Here is a 20093-nt window from a genome sequence, read left to right on the forward strand (position 1 = left end):
TCAAGAAAGTGTGGGGCGTTACCCCCGCACCCCCTAAATGCCTTCATGGCGTGGTGATAAGCACAGGGGAACACTTTACATTTTTATGGTGTTATCAATAGTTATGTACAGAAGCTTTTCATATTTTCAGCAATAATGTACCTCACCTGAAAGCTTGATTTCCTTTCTCTATGTATCTTAATCAATGAAGCTTATAGCTAATGCAAGTTTATTTTTCTTCACCCCCCCCCCTAAACACCAATGAATAAATGAACGAATCAATGAGGCCATCAGTCTTAGTTGAGCTTTCATTTTGCATTTGTTCTATAACTTTCTTTTTTTTCCCTCTGTTCATGCAGTGATTAAATTTATATTGTAATTTTGGAAGTATTTTAGTTTAAATTATTATTATTTAGGTTATTAAAATATAGCCAGGTTGATAGCGAGGCCATATAGTCAACTAGCGCCATCTAACTCTGTCACTTTAATATGTCTATAGAAAGGTATTAACTAATACAAATAGGTCTAGCTCTGTACCGTTGCAACAAAATGTTACGTCATTGCAACTGCAATGATGACTAAATTAGGAAGTAACTTTTCTTTCAAATTTATTGTTCTTTTTCGATAAAAACTCAATTAATTGTTGTAAAGTAAAATTAACTGGCTTTATTTCCATTTATAACTCCAAAAGCTGATAAGGAACGTGCAAAAGAAAGTATAACAGGTTGAACTTCTGAAGAACTGTAAAATGGCGGAAGAGGAAGCAGCAGGAGCTGGAGCAGGAGAAGGAGACGTAGTAGAAGAAGAGAAGAAGGAAGAAATTATCCGCACTAGGTCCACTCCTGAACGATGTCTTGCATCTGTAGAGGGGGGAATTATGGGGAATTTTGGAAGTAAGTGGAAGAATTATGTCAAAGCATTAGTAAAACGTTTGGCACCGTCTGCTTATGTCCCTTACACATGAGGCGAATCGGCTTGTATCGTCGTTGCCTTGCATGTATCTACATGTTTTGTGTACATGCACTGGTTTAGTGGGTTGTATTTATGTTCGCTAATTATTTATTCGTAAATACTTTGTTGTGCAGCATCAACCTTCTCAAGTCCTTACTTGTTCAAGGTTACCCGAGATAATACAACTGTTGTATTTCTATAACACACACAGACACCTCACAATATTTTGGGATGCAGTTTCAATTTGATACTTTTCTCTCTGCTTGGTGATTTTTTTTGTATATTTACCTACCTTTTCGGTAACAGTAGTATAAGCCGGAAACACATTAAACTCGTTCGTTTTCAAATAAAAATAATTGCTAATTACCTCATATGCATAGCGGAAGATTTTTCAAGCTGGAAATCACTTTTTTTTTTCATGAAAAAAGCGTTATTTTTAACATTATAATCATTTATTGGTCGTTGCTAATTCGGCGGGCAAATTTTGACTCACGTTGTCTATCGTCAGCTGATATGCAGTATCGTCAGCTGATGTGCAGTGTTTCAAAACTTATGAACCGATAAATTCCGCACAAACTATTCACAAAAGGTTTTTAAGCGAAAATTGAGGCTAGACTCTACGCCCTTATCTGCATGGTGAATGCTTCTTTGCGTTCGTGGTGCGGCACCCGGCATCTCTTCGGGTAAGTACCTTTTTCTTTTTACACTTTCTGTTCACGATAGCCCCACTATCCATTCACGGGGTCGAGGTATGCCTACGAGGTTAGGTTAGGCCTGTTAGGTTAGGTTCCATTAGCACTCATTTTACCCCTAAATATGTGCTTCATCATCTACAAAATTCCTCGGTACTTTCAATTGCGCATATCCGGACAACATCGGTTTTTCTCGATTTAATCCTTCAGGAAAGTTTTGCTCGCTTTGAGATTTAGGTTGTTGAATTCCTTATAAAATAAGCTTTCCAACGATATATGACACGTATTCCTTATGAAAAGGACGTAAACTAGAGTCTTACCTTACATTGGAAAAAAAAAACCTGCTCACACGTCATCTTGTCAAACTTCCGCGTGGTTGCTACACTGTGAGGGGGTTACATAACCGAACGCACGGAACATTTGATTCATGTAGTCGACGGTAATGGCGGTACGAGCTATCGTACAACGGAGATGCATGATTGACGAAAAATACCTTATTTACAGGCAAAATACGTTGTACGATTCTAAAAAACAATTTCCCTGGCTTCAGAAAGTCCTCAAGAACGCAATTCCGTAAGTACTTTCTCGTCTTTTCTCCTGTAAATTTTAAGAAATCCGTCTCCGGCTTATCCTACTGTTACCTGGTTTTCTATGATTGATCATTTGGAAAGGCTAGCTAGGTCAGAGAGGTATCTTGTTCGGCTATTGTTCGAAAAGTTAAAATGTGTCCTTCACACATTTTAATCTACCGTACACTTTTTAATAAATTAAGAATAATATACAATTCTGTTTCTGTTACAGAACAAGTTCAATGAATGTGAAGCTAGATAAGTTTTTAATATTTTCTTGAAGTAACAATGCATATTTATTTGCTCGTTTACATATGCATGTTATATTTCTATTTATCTGAAAAACCCTTTCCGGATTCCCCGATAGCGTGGTGTAAATCTGTCACCTTGTAATCAAGGGATCATGTGTTCTATCCCCAGTGGTGGCACATTGCACTTCACACTCTATATCCAGTTTCGATTAGCCTATCTGAGCATAAAGTGGACTTGTGGGGAAAACATTAGTGGTTGACACCCTTAAGGAATTTTCTCTTTGTAATTCTATTTCATCACGTGAGTTACGAGCGTTTTTTAGTCTGTGCATAAAGTGAACTTAAAACATAAACCTTTCTTCTCTCTATATTGCTAGTTTATTTATTTTGTCGTTCACTTCTCTATTTCTCTTCTCATTGCTATGCATCACCTTCCCCCCCCTCTCTCTCTCTGCATCCGGTTTCAGTAATACTCTTCCTTTCTCTGATTCTCCCACAGTCTTTCGATTTTGACTCCAATCGCAGAGTTTTTTGTGTGCACCCATGCTTATGAAATATACTGACGTTGTGATGTTTTATTTATTTCAGGTCCGCAATTTCCAACAGATTGTAAGCTCATCCAGCCGAGCGGAAGGACCCAGATCTTGTTCTACGAACACGCCAGTTGCTTGGCCGTGGAGACTTACCTACACATGTTGCATCTGCAATTCGATCTTGGATCAAAGAAGAATGTTGAATTTATATCACCAACAGGTAGCTTATAAATTTCAGTGTGACTTTTTTTCTATAAACTAATGAAATACACATACACAGATTAAGACACATTATTGTTAACTAGAAGTATAACTACAAGAAACCATTAAGATAATATCACTTTCACCAGGCACCGGTTTAGGAGGAGGATTTAGAGATGTATAACTCCAGACTTCAATGTACAAAAGGCGCTCGTGGGCGAGGGGGTGGGGTGTCTTGTTGTGAAAGGGTTCATAAAATGAAGAAAAATATATTTGAAATGTGGTGAAAATATTGAAAATATATTAATCATCTGGCACAACTTTATCTAAAAGTTATAGCTGAAATTGTATATAGGGAGGCCTTAAAGACAGATAAATCAGGACCTGCTTCACACAAGTATCTTTCCCAAATTCACACTGTTACTTTTGTTGATTTTCCGTATTTCATGAATTGTTATGGTATTTTTCATATGTGTGTTAGTCATGTGCACTTTCCAGAAGAGTTTAATGGGCCTCCCCGATTGCGCCCTGGTAACATCGTTGCCTTGTAATCAAGGGGTTCTAGGTTCGATACCCAGTGGAGGTACATAGTGGGTCGGATCCCATTTCAAACTGTGTCCAGTCCCGATTAGCCTTTCTGTGTATAAAGTGCACTTAAAAAACAAACTCAAAGAAACAAACAAAATAAATCATCAGCTCCGTCTATGTTATCCTTTTGGAAATTAAATAATGAATACTTAAGATATATTTCTGCAAATTCATGATATTTATTTATTTATTTATTTCAGAAATTGAACGCAACAGGTATATTTTCTATTTATGGCGTTCATTATACAATAAATTTGTGATAACATTATTGAAAAATTGCACAGGTCAATGTAGATAGACAGAAAACATTTAACAAACATACAAGTCTTAGGTTCTATTGTAATTTATGTAATTTTAGTATATTCCTTTTCAAAATTGCTGTCAGGCAAATTAAGTCTACACTGTTTTCACTTTTGATGGTATCATTAAATGTTTTACACATATTCCAAATTGAGGATATTGCCAGAGCGTTGGTTCTATTACGACGGAGGCTGTCACAAAGTGCTATGATATATTATGAATTTGTGACCGGCCTAAAAAAAAATACATTAAGCTACCATAAGTAGCAACTACATTTGCAATGTTGTGCTCTCATTTAAGTGATTGCTTACTCACTCAGTAACGACAAGGCAAGTACAGTTGTCTCTTCTTGCAGGATTCGTACCGGTTTTCAAGATTGGTACTCAGGTCATCGCAGAATTTGATCCAATCATCGCCTTCTGTCACAACAAGGTAAGGGAATACATTCAGTGAGCTTTTATCGAAATATTACTAAATTACTTTGTCTTTTAGAAATTACATAGAAGCATTCTGTCGATTACAAGTCTACCTCCCCCTTTCTCTTGGTTTCATTTCTGATTAACCACTTTTCTCTATTCTTTTTAATTTTTCTCTCATGCTTTCTTACTGTGTTCTTGCACATGCTCAAGTAACAACCTCTCATGCTTCCACTAACAAAAATTGCAATGTAACGAGGCTGTGGCGTTGGAACCATAGTCATAGCACAGACAAATGTGATCATAGTAACCATCTGTGTGCAGTTTCCATCCCCTTTAACTGCTACACTATTTTTACAAGCAGATAGACATACATGACTTAGGCAATATAGTAGCAATGTAGTTCTATGTTGTAGATATCACTAAAATAAGAAAACCAAGTCAAAAAATATTGACACCTGTCAAAATACTGTAGTTAAACATACTTGTTCACAAAGAGCATAAGTACGTACAGAGCGATATTTACCTCTGTATGAAGTTACTGACTATAAAGTGATATTATTGATTCATAAAATTATTAAATTGAATTATTTTAAAATTTTATAAAAATATAACCTTGCATATATACTAGATAATGAATTTAGAATCACAAAAACAATGAACATTATGCTTTTTAAAGATGTATACAACAATTCAAATTAAGAGTCCACACACAATACCGTGTCCAGAAATTTCGTAAGAACCGTAGATACAACTTGTCTTTTATGACAGTCAGTGCTATAGTTTATGATCTTTTCACATATCTTTTTTTTAAAAAAATTGACGATGTTTTCTTTCCAGGGTGTGAGCCTATCGACATCTCTAGATGAAAAGCAGAAGGGTGAAATGCGAAAGCACATGTCAAATATCACAAACACCTTGATGAACGCGGAGGTGAGTGCTCTGGCAACCATTGCGTCACAAAATTGACTTGTGACTTCATCACATCATCACTCATCCTCATCGACACGATTAGCCAAAAGTGGCAGAAAAGCGACGTAAAAATCCTAATTCAGCAAATCAAAAATAAGAAATCTATATCATTCGACTCAGTTTTCAAAACTTTCCTTTCCGACAGAAAAGAAATTATTGGCGAATGAAATGTCTTGCTAAAAACTACACGCTTACAAAAGAACGTTTAGATATGCACCTTCTCGTGTTGTATAACAGCTTAGTGGTAAAGACAGTAGTCTACGACTCTGTCAATTTTAGGTTCTATCCCTGACTGAGAAACTTTGGCTTTCCGATTTTTTTTTAGTTTTGTTGCGTTTCTAAAGACAATCCAACGCCGGCTCTCCACATCCATAAATTCGGGCCTTGTGTGTGTGGGTGTGTGTGTGTGTGTGTAAATGTATAACGAGTGTGCGAATTAACTGGGAGGATGCCGAGGATTCCTCCCAAAAAAAATTATCTCCGGCTAATGAAAATTATTTTTATTCCTGCCAGGAATGTTTTTATCCATCTCAAAGAAAATGGAATAAAGTGTCCAGAAGAAACTTGTACGTAGGTTAGAACTTGGCAATTGAAATTTGGACAAGTTTTCGGTGTTACTACAGTAAAACCTCGTTAATCTGGACTTATGGGGGGGGTATAAGTTGACCGGTTTAACGAAAGTCCGGATTAACTGAAATAACCTAAAAGAAGAGTAAAAAGTGCATTAAAACTCCGTTTGTAGCAACAAGACACGTTTATTATGATGTATTTAAAGGGCATAGACCTAAATACACTATACAGTACAGTACAAAGTCTGCGGGAAACATAATTTCATCAGTGGTTGACTGCCTTTTCTTTGGGAAGTTCTCTTGTTGACTTCTAGTCACATTTAAAACTATGCATTCTGCTCTTTATTTTCTTGCCTTTTGCCTGTCCGGATTAAGCGAAGTCCGGCTTATCGGGGTCCGGATTAACGACGTTTTACTGTATTTCGATAGCTCTTGTAGGAGTTTGGGTTTTCTCAGAATGTAAATACACAAAGTATTTTTAAATTACGTGTAAATGTTATCATAGTGACAGGTTAAAACCAATATATTTAGGTACTTAGAACCGCAAGGTAATAGTTTTGTTGGCATAACCCCCACCCCAAAATCTACCTCCCGAAATGAAATCACAAATACGGTATTGAATGGCCATCCTCCTCCCCCCAAAGCAAAAAAGCTTAATTCGCACAGCGTGTATAGTCAATACATTTATGGATAACCTACTTGGGAGAAGCCCGTTAGGTAAGCACCTCAGAAAAGGGAAAACAATTTTATCTACGATCACATTTACATTGGTCTGTCGCCCTTTCTCCTCAGAATTGTCCATATTCATTTTGTTCTTGCCGACATCATTTTTCTCAAGTGATTCTCACAGTGTGCTTTCCTTCTCACCAGCTCTACATATCCTGGATAGATGAAACGACGCTTGAAAACGTAACGTGGCCCCGCTATGGATCCGTTTTCCCATTCCCTCTCAATCTCATTCTCACCAGCAGGAAGAAGAGGCAGATCGAGGCTAAACTGAAGGAAGTTAAGTGGAATGAAAAGAACATAGAGGAGGTGAATATCATCTTGTATTTCCTGTCACTCGTTCACTTTGATTTGGAAGATAGGCTAAATTTAAATTAAACGTCAATGATATAATTAGTTAGCACTGTTTAAATAAAAGCAGAAACATTATATGCACACACGCGCGCGCGCATATTCATATAGGACATGGTTTCGGTAGTTTCTAGTTGTACAGCATTCAGTTTAGAAATTAAGAAAATATTTTCGAAGAATACAGTAAAAAAATTGATGTTTGATGCCGCCAACAGGAATCGAACCAACGGCCACTTGGTTACAAGGCTAGATGTTAGCGACAACACTATCTGGAAGGTCTCAGCAAAACGCTGAACAGGAAGACAACATACAACATGCAAAACAGTAATACCTTGGGCAGTCTGCAACATACACTGTATCCAGGATAGGAATATGTTTGTCTCCGTGTATTACTGGGTTGTCCGGAACATTCTAAGAGTTTTCGTCATAGAGAAGAAAACAAACATGATATTGCTAAAAAAACATCTTTATTCAGCAAAGCATTGTTAACTTTTGCGATGACATCGGTCCGTTGTTCTGGCAACTTCAAAATACCGTCAGCGCAGAACTGGGCTGGCTTGGAGGCGAAGAAATGACGATGTGCTGCTTGATAGCATTGGAGTCAAAGAATGATTTTCCGTTCAAAGAGCTCTGTACAGACTGGAATAAGTGGAATGGCGCGATATCCTGTGAACATGGTGGTTGGGGCAGCCTAACTCGTTAAATTTTGTGTGCGTGTCCAAAAACACGCGTTCTCACTAGTTCAGGTCGCTTCAGCTGGATGTTTCGATGCAGTTTTTCCAACTGGCCGTAATACAGTGAACGGCAAAGATAGGCAAATTGTCCATCACTATTTTCATTATTTTTTATTCCAAATCCTGTGTTGTTTTAAGTAATGAAAATCTTTTGATGCAAAGCAGGTGTAGCCTGCTGATTGACGATTTTATTTCAATTTATGATCATCACATTGTGGAGAACAGAATGAGTAAATACGACGGTGGACAATTCGCCTATTATTTCTTTAGCCGTTGGGTGGGCATGTCTGAGTTGATTCTTCGATTTTGTGGGAGTCGCACACAGTATACAGAATGCCCTTGAAATCCCGCCAGACACAGATTCTGATCTTCTGTGAATGAATGTTTGGCTTTGGTGATTCGTCTGCTTTGTTCTATGATCGTTCTCGCATACCTTTGTCATGCACGATCAACTTTTCTTCATCAGTCACCAGTCGCTTAAAAAAAAGGTCCGTTTTTTTTTCATTTCAGAAGCTTATCGCAGGTGGAATAACAATGAAGGTAGTTTTTCTCGTGCAGTTTACGTGTGACTTAACTGTAGCGAGATGTATGCAAATTTTAACAAATGTTCGAAAACAGTGCTCTGAGGTATGTTCAACGCCTCTACTATTAGTCTGGTCGACGACCTTAGGTTAGATACAATTTGTGCCTTAATTTGGTCGTCGTCCACTCTTAACGATCGCCCAGCACGAACCTCGCCTTCCAGGCTGAGATCCCTTGTTTGACTCTGGCAAACCATCTTCGAACAATTAATGCAGCTGCAGCATCGTCTGCGTATAGGCCTATGTCACAAATCTGTGCAGCGTTGCGTTTTCACCCTTTCTGTAGACGAATGACATAACTTCTTGTCGAAAATGCAAATTTTGACCATTCATGTTCAACACACGACACAGAAACACAGTTTCGGCCTCGCAGGTCCGTACTTCACTGACCGATACAATAGAATGTCGGCTCTTCAGTGCCACCGACGTCTCATCTGTTTTAAATATACTCGTGTCGAAAACGTTCAGAACTTCCCGGACAACCCAATACAACAAAATCATGAAATAAGCCATTTTGCAAATTTACCAAAATTGCAAGTGGAAACACTAAAATATAAACGAAATAATATTTTTCAATAAGAGCAATTAAATCTCACGTCTATATTCACAGTAGTTGGCAATTATTACTAAATAGAAATTATTACTATTACTGATTGGTTGTTTTAAGTCCACTTTATACACAGATAGGCTAATCGGGACTGGACCTACAGTTTAAAGTGGGATGCGAACCACTATGTGCCTCCAACGGGTATCGAATCCGGACCCCTTGATTACAAGGCGGCGACGTTACCACTATACCATTCGGGAGGCCCTAACACTTTAATCAAACTGGATACTAAGCAAACTGCATACAATAGATTGTGAATGTATGAACTTGTTTCATGAAACCTAACAAAATCAATTTATGGTATTCGTTTACAATTTGCAATCTTTTAGAAATTCTTATTTAAATTACCTGAAGTATAGTACATATTTCATTACGTTCTTTATACTTAAACATATTCGTAAGACATGTAATTTAGCGTTTACATGTTTTGTACTGATAGTGTTGTAAATGGAATATCTTACAAATAATACACTTTTATTTGTCATATTTACTGTAACTTCTTTTACTTCTATTCTAGGTGTTTGAAGACATGGAAGATGTTATCAGTAATCTGTCAGATGCTCTAGGGAACAAGAACTACTTCTTTGGAAAGTAAGTACTTCATAATGATCTAATCGTTCTTTATGAGACATAGACCATTAAGCCTACGTATACATGAACGTGCGTTCGTAATATTCCCATATTACTAGCAACAGTTAAGGAATTGGGAACAGAAACTTGAAGAAATATTAAAACATGTCTCCAGAACGCGCTATCTCAACATTCAATCACCTTGAATTTCCGCCGGATGCAGAGCCAAGGGGATGAGACATTTCCATTAGGTACTCTAAACTCGGCGAGTGGGAATGGCTCTTGCTAGGATTGATTGCACCTCCGTTGTAAGTTGCCATCTCAGTTGAAGGAGATTGCAGCTAGTCACCTGGAGGTGCAAAGTCCACACACCATGGCAATTTAGGAAGGATAAATACCCATGAAAATAGGAAATCGAGGGAACTTACAAAGACACGCAGAGAGATACCAAGGAACACCGAAACGTACGGAGCAGATCATCAGGCGATACCAAGAGGCGGAAGTTGAACGTCTATAGATTTCGGTAGGTCTAGTCCAACAGGATACCGATAAGTTGCAGAACCTGGGACTGGGACAATCCATCCTACAATAACACAGCGCCTGCGGTCTGGCTCAGGAGTCTGTGGAGGAACGCCGCGCATAACGGCAGAGAAGGGGTGGAAAGCGAGTGGGAGGAGCGAAGCAGTGCGCTCTCCTGCAAATGGCTGGTAGCTGCAGTCTCGTTTTCGCTCTCACACTTCTTCTCTCAAACGTTCATTGGTTGAGCCCTCTCGAGTCACTACTTGCGCACAGGACTTGTTTTCGATTGCCCATCTGACTGCCGCCTCCGTCACAGGGGGTGATGGTACTGCCCGTCACCAAGGTCTCCTATCCGGTGCTTCCTGCCAGCTCTACTCGACCCCGGAATAGCTAGTTCGAGTCCAGACGTCGCCAATCACCGCTGCAAGAATCCAAAGACGACCATGAAGCAAGTAGTGAATTAGTTTAAAACCCAACTTCCTTCATTATCCTCACTGATCAGGGCAGAGATAACCAGCGAGTCCCAAAACAGAATCTGTACCTTTATTAACTTAGCTACATCCCAGCGTGACTCAATCCCGATTCCAAAACCTGTCGTCACACTACATGATAGAGATTGCAGGCTCCACATCGTGGATTTTCAAAATGTTACGCCCCTTTCGCTGCAAAGAGCAGTGACGTCCGTAAATGTATCTTCAATCATAAATGAGTCATGCTGCAATACATATATCGTGCCATTTTCACATTCTCTAGGACACTGATGGAACACACTGTTCAAGTCACATTCATAGAGACCAGTGGCGGCGATTGGGTTTCCAAAACTGGCTGGGGGGCAAGGACAGTTTAATTTCCCTTGGTAGATAAGGTTTAGCATAGGGCGGGGACAAAAATGGCAAAAAGTGGGGGAGGGGGGCAACTGCCCCACGCCTCACCCTAATCGCCGCCACTGACAGAGGCACTGCTAGCGGTTTATGTTGTTCATTATACATGTACATTCACTTAACTACTTACTCGATTCTTATGAAACGATATGTCAGCATGGGTAACTAAAGTGAGAATCATAGAACTTCAGACCTTCTGTAAACAAAAGCACGTGTACCCTAACAGTGTTGCAAACTTATGTAAAATAATAATCCACATAGCTTACAAGGTGTAAAAACATTCCATTTGTCAACAGATGCGGAATAAGAAGTGTATCACTGATGACCTGTTGAGAGTTATTGAATGTATGTGAAAAAAAAATTAAAAATGTACATCTTGCCTGGTAGCCGACTTTCAGACTCATCACCGAAGTTCCGGCTCGGGTGTTATTTGTGAGTGGCCCTTCATCAATTTCATCTGACGATCATTCATTCTCATCGTCGGGATTAGCCAAAAGTGGAAGAAAAGCAACGCTAAATTAAAAAAATCAAATACAAAATTTACATCTTATCCCCCAGGAGTAAGACGGTTCCGTACCAAAGGATTAATTTTCTCTCATATTTTACTAAAAAAAACCTTGCTAGAAGAATGTGACACATTGAGATAAATTACGTTTTGAAACCGGGGTCTCTTCATTAAATTTATTTCATGTTTGAAAGTGTTATGATTTATTATTATAGATAATGAAAGTAAGCTAATACATATGATTTGATTGACTAAATTAATAATTATTAATTAGATAAAAATAATGGAAATAACTCATTTGGTTTGATTGATTTGCTTTATTTTACTTCCCCTCTTGTGCCACTTATGGCTAATTTGCGATGGGGATGAATGATGATGATATGATGACATCGATAAATGGACATTCACAAACATCCATGCCCAGGCCACGATTCGAACCCGGGGCCCCTGGCGTCGTAGCGCGATGTGCTAACCAGTCCGTCGCGGGGGCGGCTAACTAATTTGGAATTCAAATATCACCTATCCCTCATCGTCTCGTAACTAATGACAAGTGCGTGTCGATCTACACCTGAATGTCACACCTTCCAGTATCTTCCAGAGTGTACTTCAACATCTCTAAAGTTACTTCATCCAAAAACACACTCGTATGTCCTTTTCATCCCGTTCAAAAATGCTGGATTATGCAGCAAAGACACCAAGGGAACCTAAAACGGCAACTTAGAGAAGCATAAAAGTAGGGAAAGAAGACTGTAGAAGACATAAATATTTTGAGGCAGTCACATTTTATTGTACGCTACATATAAAATAAAATGCATATTTGGGGTTGAATTTTTAAATATTGTCACATTTTTCTTCTCTCTTGTTGAGAGGTGTTCATTTTAAATCAACCTCCCTCACCCTACGGCCTGCCCTCCTTCACCCGCAAAAGTATTCCGGAGTGTGAGGATGTCACCATGGGGATGGTAAACACCTCTGGATTATAGATCGACTCCTGTATCCCACCCCCTCCCCCATCCCCGGAGGATCGTCACTGACAATGTGAAATCACACTATCATATGCCGACATTCGACATACCACTTCCGTTTCTGTACTTGACTTAGTGAGAAGTATTGAGGTTGGCAACAGCCTAATAACGGATTTCTTCCGCATCATGTAGTCCGTTCTATGAAAGTAAGCTAATGGAAGAAGAATGTGTAAATTACATTGCATTATACATTTTAAAATATATTTTCATTAAAGGTTTCTGTCTATAATAATAATACATGGTTATTGTATAAATTACAATCGATCACGTGAACAATAAGAAAATAGCGCCAGTTTCGAACATGGCGACTTCCATGCGTGCAGGAAGGTCTCCCGTGTTTTCAGAGTAGTCTTTCGGAAATACAGCCGTTTGAAAAGTGGCAAGAAGCAGGTTGTTCTTAACGTTTATGTGACGTTGTGTCGGTGCTATCTAGAGCAAGCAGTGAAGTTGGTGTCCAAGTGTAATTGTGTGTCTGCGTCTTTGTGTTTTCGGTGTGGTGAAAGAAAGGAAAACGACCGGTCAAGTTGTGATTCCCGCGAAAAAAAACACGTTGTTGCTCGTATAAACAAGTACACCGATTTTGAGAAGCGCAATACAACGCGAGGTGCTTTCGTATTCTTTCAATCAAAGAGCCGTCCTGTCCACTGTGGGGAAGATGTTGATAGTGATGATTGATGACGATCTCCCCAATTTTAGCAGTCGACGTTAAATCGCCTCTTGTGCCACGTTGAGTTCCTTTTTGGGAAGCAAATTTGACAGACCGTACTTTGACAGGATGATGTCTAGCGCCGAAAATGCCTCAGTTCAAAAAGGAACTGCTGAATCAAGGTAAGAAAATACATTACTTGCATGAGACGTGCGTAAATAATGTGCTTATTATCGTCTTCTTGTTTTCTAGTGCACAAGAAACCGAGAGAAAGATAAACAATCTCTTTTTATTCCCCGGCTTATCTTTGTTTAGCTTCTGCTAAAACTTTCGGCATATTTGTTGCACAAAGGAGAAAACAATACTCTACATGTCAACAATGTTGGGCAATAATTTGGTGGAAGAGGAAGCAATAAAACCAAAAGGCTTGAATTTATTGAAACTCTCTTGTACGTATAACTTTGGCGCTGTCATACTGAGAGAGGAAGGGGGAAGGGGGATCTGTTAACCCAGTGTCAGATAAATGGGACTTTTGGCGTAGAAAAATAAGTTCATTCTTGAACAAGAACACGTATTTAATCACGTGTAGAAAATGTATTATACTTCAATGTGTAGATTATCAGTTAAAATAAGAATAAATTTTTCCATGTTACGTAAAATTAAAGGTTGCGAGTGAGCAGCATATGATGGCCGCGTCATTCACGAACAGCTGGCGCGGAGTGATACGTTACTCGAAGTGAGACGGTTGTTTACAGAAGGTCGGAAGGTTCGTGATTCTTACTTTAGTGCAAATAACAGTGTAAAGCAGGTTGCAAAATCCTGGGGGACAAGGGGATTTCCCCCACCAACAACCTTGTCTTGTCCCATGAAATCCCCACCACCAAACATTTCCCAGGGGAGATTTTTGTTGTAATTAAAAATATAAACAATTGCTTTTGAATTGAAATATGCCTCACCGAAAACACACAAAGCACGAAGGATAACGTCTGTCTCTGTGTGTGTTTGTGAGTATTCGTGCTCTCTCTCTCTCTCTCTCTCTCTCTTTCTCCTTCATTTAACAGGAGACCATTAAGGGCATAAGGGAAGAATATCCGCGTGGCCGTCCTCTCTCCGGCGGCTAGAGCACTGTTGCCAACTTAGCTTTTTTGAGCCAGGTCTGGCTCTTTTGTGAACTCGTTTGGCTGTGAACTGGGGCGCACGCCTCCCTGCCCCACTATGGTGCCATCACTGGCTCTGGCTTACATAGACAACTTTTGCCATAAGTATACATTTTGCACGTGATATTGTTATATTTGCTTCGTCTCCCTACCCCCTCTTACCTCCCCAGCTACTTTTTTTTTTATATAGCGCCTTGGCTGACGTGAAGTGGACGTAATATTGTTATCCGGGAATCCTTTATTTTTTATTTCATACAACCATCGGTGGATTTTTGAGATGGGTGATGCCGCTGGATATAGACGGTGAAAAATTAAGAATACATTGCCATCACTTTAAAGCTAACGGCAATAACAGCGCCCCCCGACCCCCACCACCACTCATTTGACACCTAAAATTACCCTAGGAGGCACTTTATACAGTTTCGTAAATCTAGTTCCTTGAAAGTTTTTACTCGATTTACGATGAAATTTAGCTCTTTTATGCGCATCATGTTTGGCAACACTGCTAGGATGTCCGTGGGAGGCAAGGAGAAGTGCATTGAGCTTATGGAAGTATTATTTTATTTATTCGCTTGGTAATATCAAACTTCCGATTGCATAGAAGAAGATATCAATGGAAAAAGTTCATACTGAAGTAGTAATTGACAGGCGGAAAACTCGAAACTTCTATTTGATTAGCCATAACTTACAGTTGAAGTTGATTCCCCATAAGGAATACATGGGTTTCTGAAAATTCTTATTCATCATATTTTTCGAACATCGTATCTAGCTTAATAATCAACTTTAAAAAACGCTTTCACTTGTAACATGTGGAGAAATTCATACTCTCTTCATCACCGGCGTTTTTTTTTCAGTAGCATTGCCCATTCGGACGATATTGAAATAAATGCACAACTGGTTCGAAATTGTCACTCTTCCCCTTAACATATCTACACCTATAACAATATATGCACAAAACAGTAAAAGAAGAATGCAAGGCAAATATGAAATCTAATTGGTTTAAAAATGTAAGAAATTATTTATAATAAAACCAATGCAAATATTTTGTAATTCTGTTACATTATTATCGAAATTTTTAACCAGTTGGTAAAATAATTAGTTTGCTACTACATAAATGTAAATATGTGAGATAATGCATATATATATATGAGAGAGAGTAAATATATGTATCCTATATTTGAATTATTATGTGATATTACATCCATCATGGCTTCAAGATTTCTCACTCTGGTGTTAAGTCCACTGGTGAATGGAACAGTGGCGTGCCCAAGGGAGATAGTGTGGCTCATAGCCTCCTCCCCCCCTTCTGGTCAAGAACGTTAAAGGCAGGAAAAGATGGCAAAATGCCTACACGTAACCCACCCCTGTTCGAAAATCCTGGGTAGGCCATTGGGATAGAGGTTAGCCACTGCAACATAGCACATAAGCAAAATGAAGCATTGTTGTGTTTTATTTTATAAAACACACACACACATACATTAATCATTCATACACAAGAATCCTCACTGGTTCATATTTTTAATTTTCTTTTATTTTATTACGAACTTTAGCGGACCGCTAAATTAAAAAAAAGTCTACATGTTTTTACATATATCCAGTTAAAATAAAAATTGTCTGCTTAGGCCAGCCGCACACTGGACCCGACGCGACACGACTCAACAAGTCACAAAGCGACACGACGAGTTTTTTTGTTAGCTAAAATCTGCTTGCAGATTTCGTCCATGTACGCAATAGGTCTATGTCTGTCTTTTATAATTTGGGAAGCTGGTTAACGATACATGATAACATTTTGATTTGATTTGATTTAGTTTATTTTACTTCGCGTTTTGTGCCTCTTGGCTAATTTGCGAAGATGGGGATGAGTGATGAAATGATGAAATTGATGAATGGACATTCACAAACAACCAAGCCCGACCGGGATTCGAACCCGGGACCCTTGATACATGATAACAGTTTACATGCAGAATTAATGTATCATTTTATATGTTGTATATAGATTCAGCTTTTAATATCTCAAAATATGACTTAATATCTTCATAAAGATACAAAAGGTAGGGACATCTTACTTTGGCCTTTAATAAAATCTTAATTCATAGGTCAAATAACAATACATAATCTATTTAGCTTATTTTCTAAGGAAACATTAATCTGGTCATTCAGATTTTCTGTTTCGGCGGTGTCAAAATATAATCACGTTAATTTGCAATTAAATAAAAATATCTCCGCCATGATACTGTCCCCAATTGCGGAAATTTTGGCCTGCAGTTTGCGGTCTGTAACTAGATGTCTGTTGCTGAATTGAATGGATTCGCGCATGCGCAGATCGTTTTGTCATAAGCTGCTTCTTGCGATACCAAATTCCCCAGACTTTCACTAGGGTCCCGTTCCTAAAGTCGCACGAGTTCAACGCATTAAACGAGTTATGGTAACTGGCTGTCCCATAAGTGCTTGCGTGCGTTTCGTGAGTTTCATTATGCTGTCCCAAAAGTCGCATTCCGTGCGTTTCGTGCAAGAACGAGATTCACCAAACGCACGGACCAGGAGGCTGGTTTGTTCAGTGAGAAACGTCTGCTGTCTACAGACAACGTGCGTACTGATAGATTCAAACTGCACTAGTTCGTAAAATATATTATAATTTTAACAGAAGCGATATGAAGCAACATGCACAAGATGATTATGCCTTAACCGTTCTTAGAATGTGATTAAAATGAGTAACAGTGTCCACAGTAGAGTTTATTTTTACCATAAGGACATTCCTTCCGCTGGACGCCATGTGAAAACTTTCTCTAAAGAAAACGCTGCGCCTGCACTTTCGCCTAGAGTGTTCCATAAGTCTGTAAAATAACTGGTTTCACCAGATTCACGAGCCCAGTTATTTTCGTTGAATGCGTTCGTTTCGTTAGGACTTTCGGAACGCACTCTAGGACATTTCGTCCGGTGTGCGGTTGCCCATAAGAGCCTCATGTTAAACCTTCCCCGAGTGGGTTTGCAACAAAAATGACTCGTCGCGTCGCTTCGTGTCGGATCCGGTGTGCGGCTGGCCTTATAGTGGATATTCGCCTGGGGTCAAAGAGATACTCTGCTCACCCCCGACGTGCGCTTCTCTTCAATATATTGGTAGATATAGACAGTAATAATTTACCCGTCATTAATTTTTAACACTATTATTTCAGACCAACTGAGTTGGATGCACTTGTGTTCGGCCACATGTTTGCCCTTATGACAACTCACCTGCCAGACACCGTCATATCTGACATCGTCGGATCCTATCCAAATCTAGTTGATTTCTGTCAACGAATCGAACAGGAGTATTTCCAGAATTAATGGAAAGTGACGGTTATCATGAAATTTAGCAAAGTTTGGGGAACATTTTCTGCTTTGTCACCCTCAATGGTTGGTAATTTTGTTTAATAGAGCAGAAATATAAAAGTTCATTTGCAACAAGTATTGCATGTCACAATTGTCCCCTCAAAATGTTCCCCCGACGAAATATAAGCCAGTTTCTGGCTAATTCTATATTTCTGTGTGTATTACCATTTTAATGCCCCATACATGTAATTGAATCTGTAAATAAAATTTCAATTTGTTAAGGAAGTGTTTGAATGATATCATTTACCAACTGTACTGCAAAGAATATGTGCAATTATCAAATGCCACAGACATATATACCGGGTGTCCCATAAGTCTGGAACCATAGGTATTGTTCATATTACTCTTTTTTCTGTTACAGGCAAACCATGGCACTGACTAAGGAGGAGCGAACCCAAGTTATTTTGCTGGTGGGGACTTTGAACACATTCTTGAATTGTATTGTATAATAATTTTGTTTTTCCCCTATGGTTCCAGACTTATGGGACACCCGGTATAAACTGTGCTTGAAATTAAAGAAATGCGGAGGGGTAGTTTCAAAACACTATAATTATGCTTGGAATATGGGAATACTTTTCCTTTGAATTTTGGGAAATTCAAGCATACATCGAGAGCACGGCTAATGTGTTAAGAAGGTGATTAAAATATTTTTTTCTTTTTTTCAGAGAACATTCCCCCCCTTTTCTTAAATCTATAGGAATTGAAACCGACTCACATTAAGTAGTAAGGTTAATTCTCTCACATTTAGTTTTCGTTTTTCTATTTCGTTCTGAATATTCCTTTGATCGCGAGTTCTGAAGTAAAGTACATATATACGTATATTAAATATATCTACAATTTTCCCCAAATCTTGGAGCTTCAGGTGGCCTTATTCCTCTCCAGTCGCGGCTGGGAAATGACCACTATCAATTACTATGTTTATAAACGATATAACAAATTTAGCTAATTACACCAAAGTTGCAAATAGAATGGAATTTTGAACTCAGTAGAAGCAACCTAGTGAAAGTATAAGTTCTGAACTTGCGCCGTAAAATACGGTTGTCTGCTCTTAAAGCCTACCAGTCTTCGATAATTTTTCTTTCACGGATTCCTTTCCTAAAAACTTGCAACATATAAGTGGCAAAAACTATAGATCAAATTGTCTCTATTGCAAACGATAGGGGATGTATAATAGGTTTATATAAATTGAATCTCTTTGGCTGACGGTTGTAAACTTATCAATCGATCATAATGCTTGTGTGGGCCTCCCTGATGGCGTAGTGGTAACGACATCGCCTTGTAATCAAGGGACTCCCGGTGGAAGCACATTGCACAGTGGTTTGGATCCCACTTTAAAACTGTAGATACAGTCCCGATTAGCCTATGTGTGCATAAAGTGGACTTAAAACAATAACTCAACAACATAATGCTTGTGGTTTTGTGAGTAGCGGTAGGATGGAATTAGAGAAGGAAAGACTATAATTAGTCGACTTTCAATTTCGTTTGCTTTCTGCAGTAACTTTAACATTCTGTTCATTTGAAAAATTTTGTTACAGCACCAGTGGCGGCGATTAGGGGAGGGCGAGGGGGGGTAGTTGGCTTCGCACTATGCTAAACCTTATCTACCAATGGAAAGTACGCTGTCCTTGCCCCCCTAGTTTTAGCACCTTGCCCCACCCTCAGTTTTGGAACCGAATCGCCACCACTGTACAGCGCTAACACAAAAATGAGTTTATTGAGAAATTTTCACACCGAAAGTACCCCTGAGAGGCATTGGTGCATGTACATTACAAAATACAACATGTTGACATCGCTCATAATATACATATATATCTATACATCAATTTGGCAAAAAAAAAAATTAATAATAATATAACATAATATAATAGTAAAACATACAATGACAAATTATTTCTTGAAGTGAACTAGTGCTGTAAAAGTACATATTATATAGTGTATACAATCTAAATTTATTTTATAAAGTTATTTAATTCCTGAAATTCTTGAACTGAATATAATGTGTATTCCAATAACAATTTTTTCACTTTACTTTTAAAGATTGTGGTTCTTTCAAAATTTTTGTAACTTTTTGGTAACATATTGTATAACTGGATGCCTGAGTAAAAAGGTCCTGTTTGGTATGCAGTTAGCCGCACTTTGGGAATGTGGAAGTTATCTTTTTGTCTGGTATTGTAATTCTAAGTGTCTATGTTCTTTGGAGAGGTGGACAAGAATAGAAGAAACGTACGGAAAGGCAGGCAAGAAAACAGTTACTAAGGAAACAGTTTATTTTTCTCAGATAGGTTAATTGGAACTGGACCTACAGATTCAGTTGGAATTCGAGCCACTATGCCACCAGCGAGATTGATCCCGGAACTGCTTTAATACAAATCGATTGCGTCAGCACTACGCCATCGGAGGC

At 38.7% G+C, this 20093-nt stretch overlaps 1 protein-coding gene across 1 annotated transcript; it reads left to right on the forward strand.

Annotated features, from left to right (window-relative positions):
* Positions 1 to 536: 536 nt before the first annotated feature.
* Positions 537 to 17865, forward strand: LOC146004099 (metaxin-2-like). Its single transcript, XM_083142743.1, has 7 exons — positions 537 to 872; positions 3031 to 3195; positions 4420 to 4496; positions 5321 to 5413; positions 6892 to 7056; positions 9538 to 9611; positions 17497 to 17865. Exons 1-7 carry the CDS (start codon positions 728 to 730, stop codon positions 17645 to 17647), a joined length of 870 nt encoding a protein of 289 aa, XP_082998869.1. The 5' UTR covers positions 537 to 727; the 3' UTR covers positions 17648 to 17865.
* The last annotated feature ends 2228 nt before the right edge of the window (positions 17866 to 20093 follow it).

The sequence above is a fragment of the Lepisma saccharinum genome, chromosome 21 (assembly GCF_977018435.1).
Source record: "Lepisma saccharinum chromosome 21, izLepSacc3.1, whole genome shotgun sequence".
NCBI lineage: Eukaryota > Metazoa > Arthropoda > Insecta > Zygentoma > Lepismatidae > Lepisma > Lepisma saccharinum.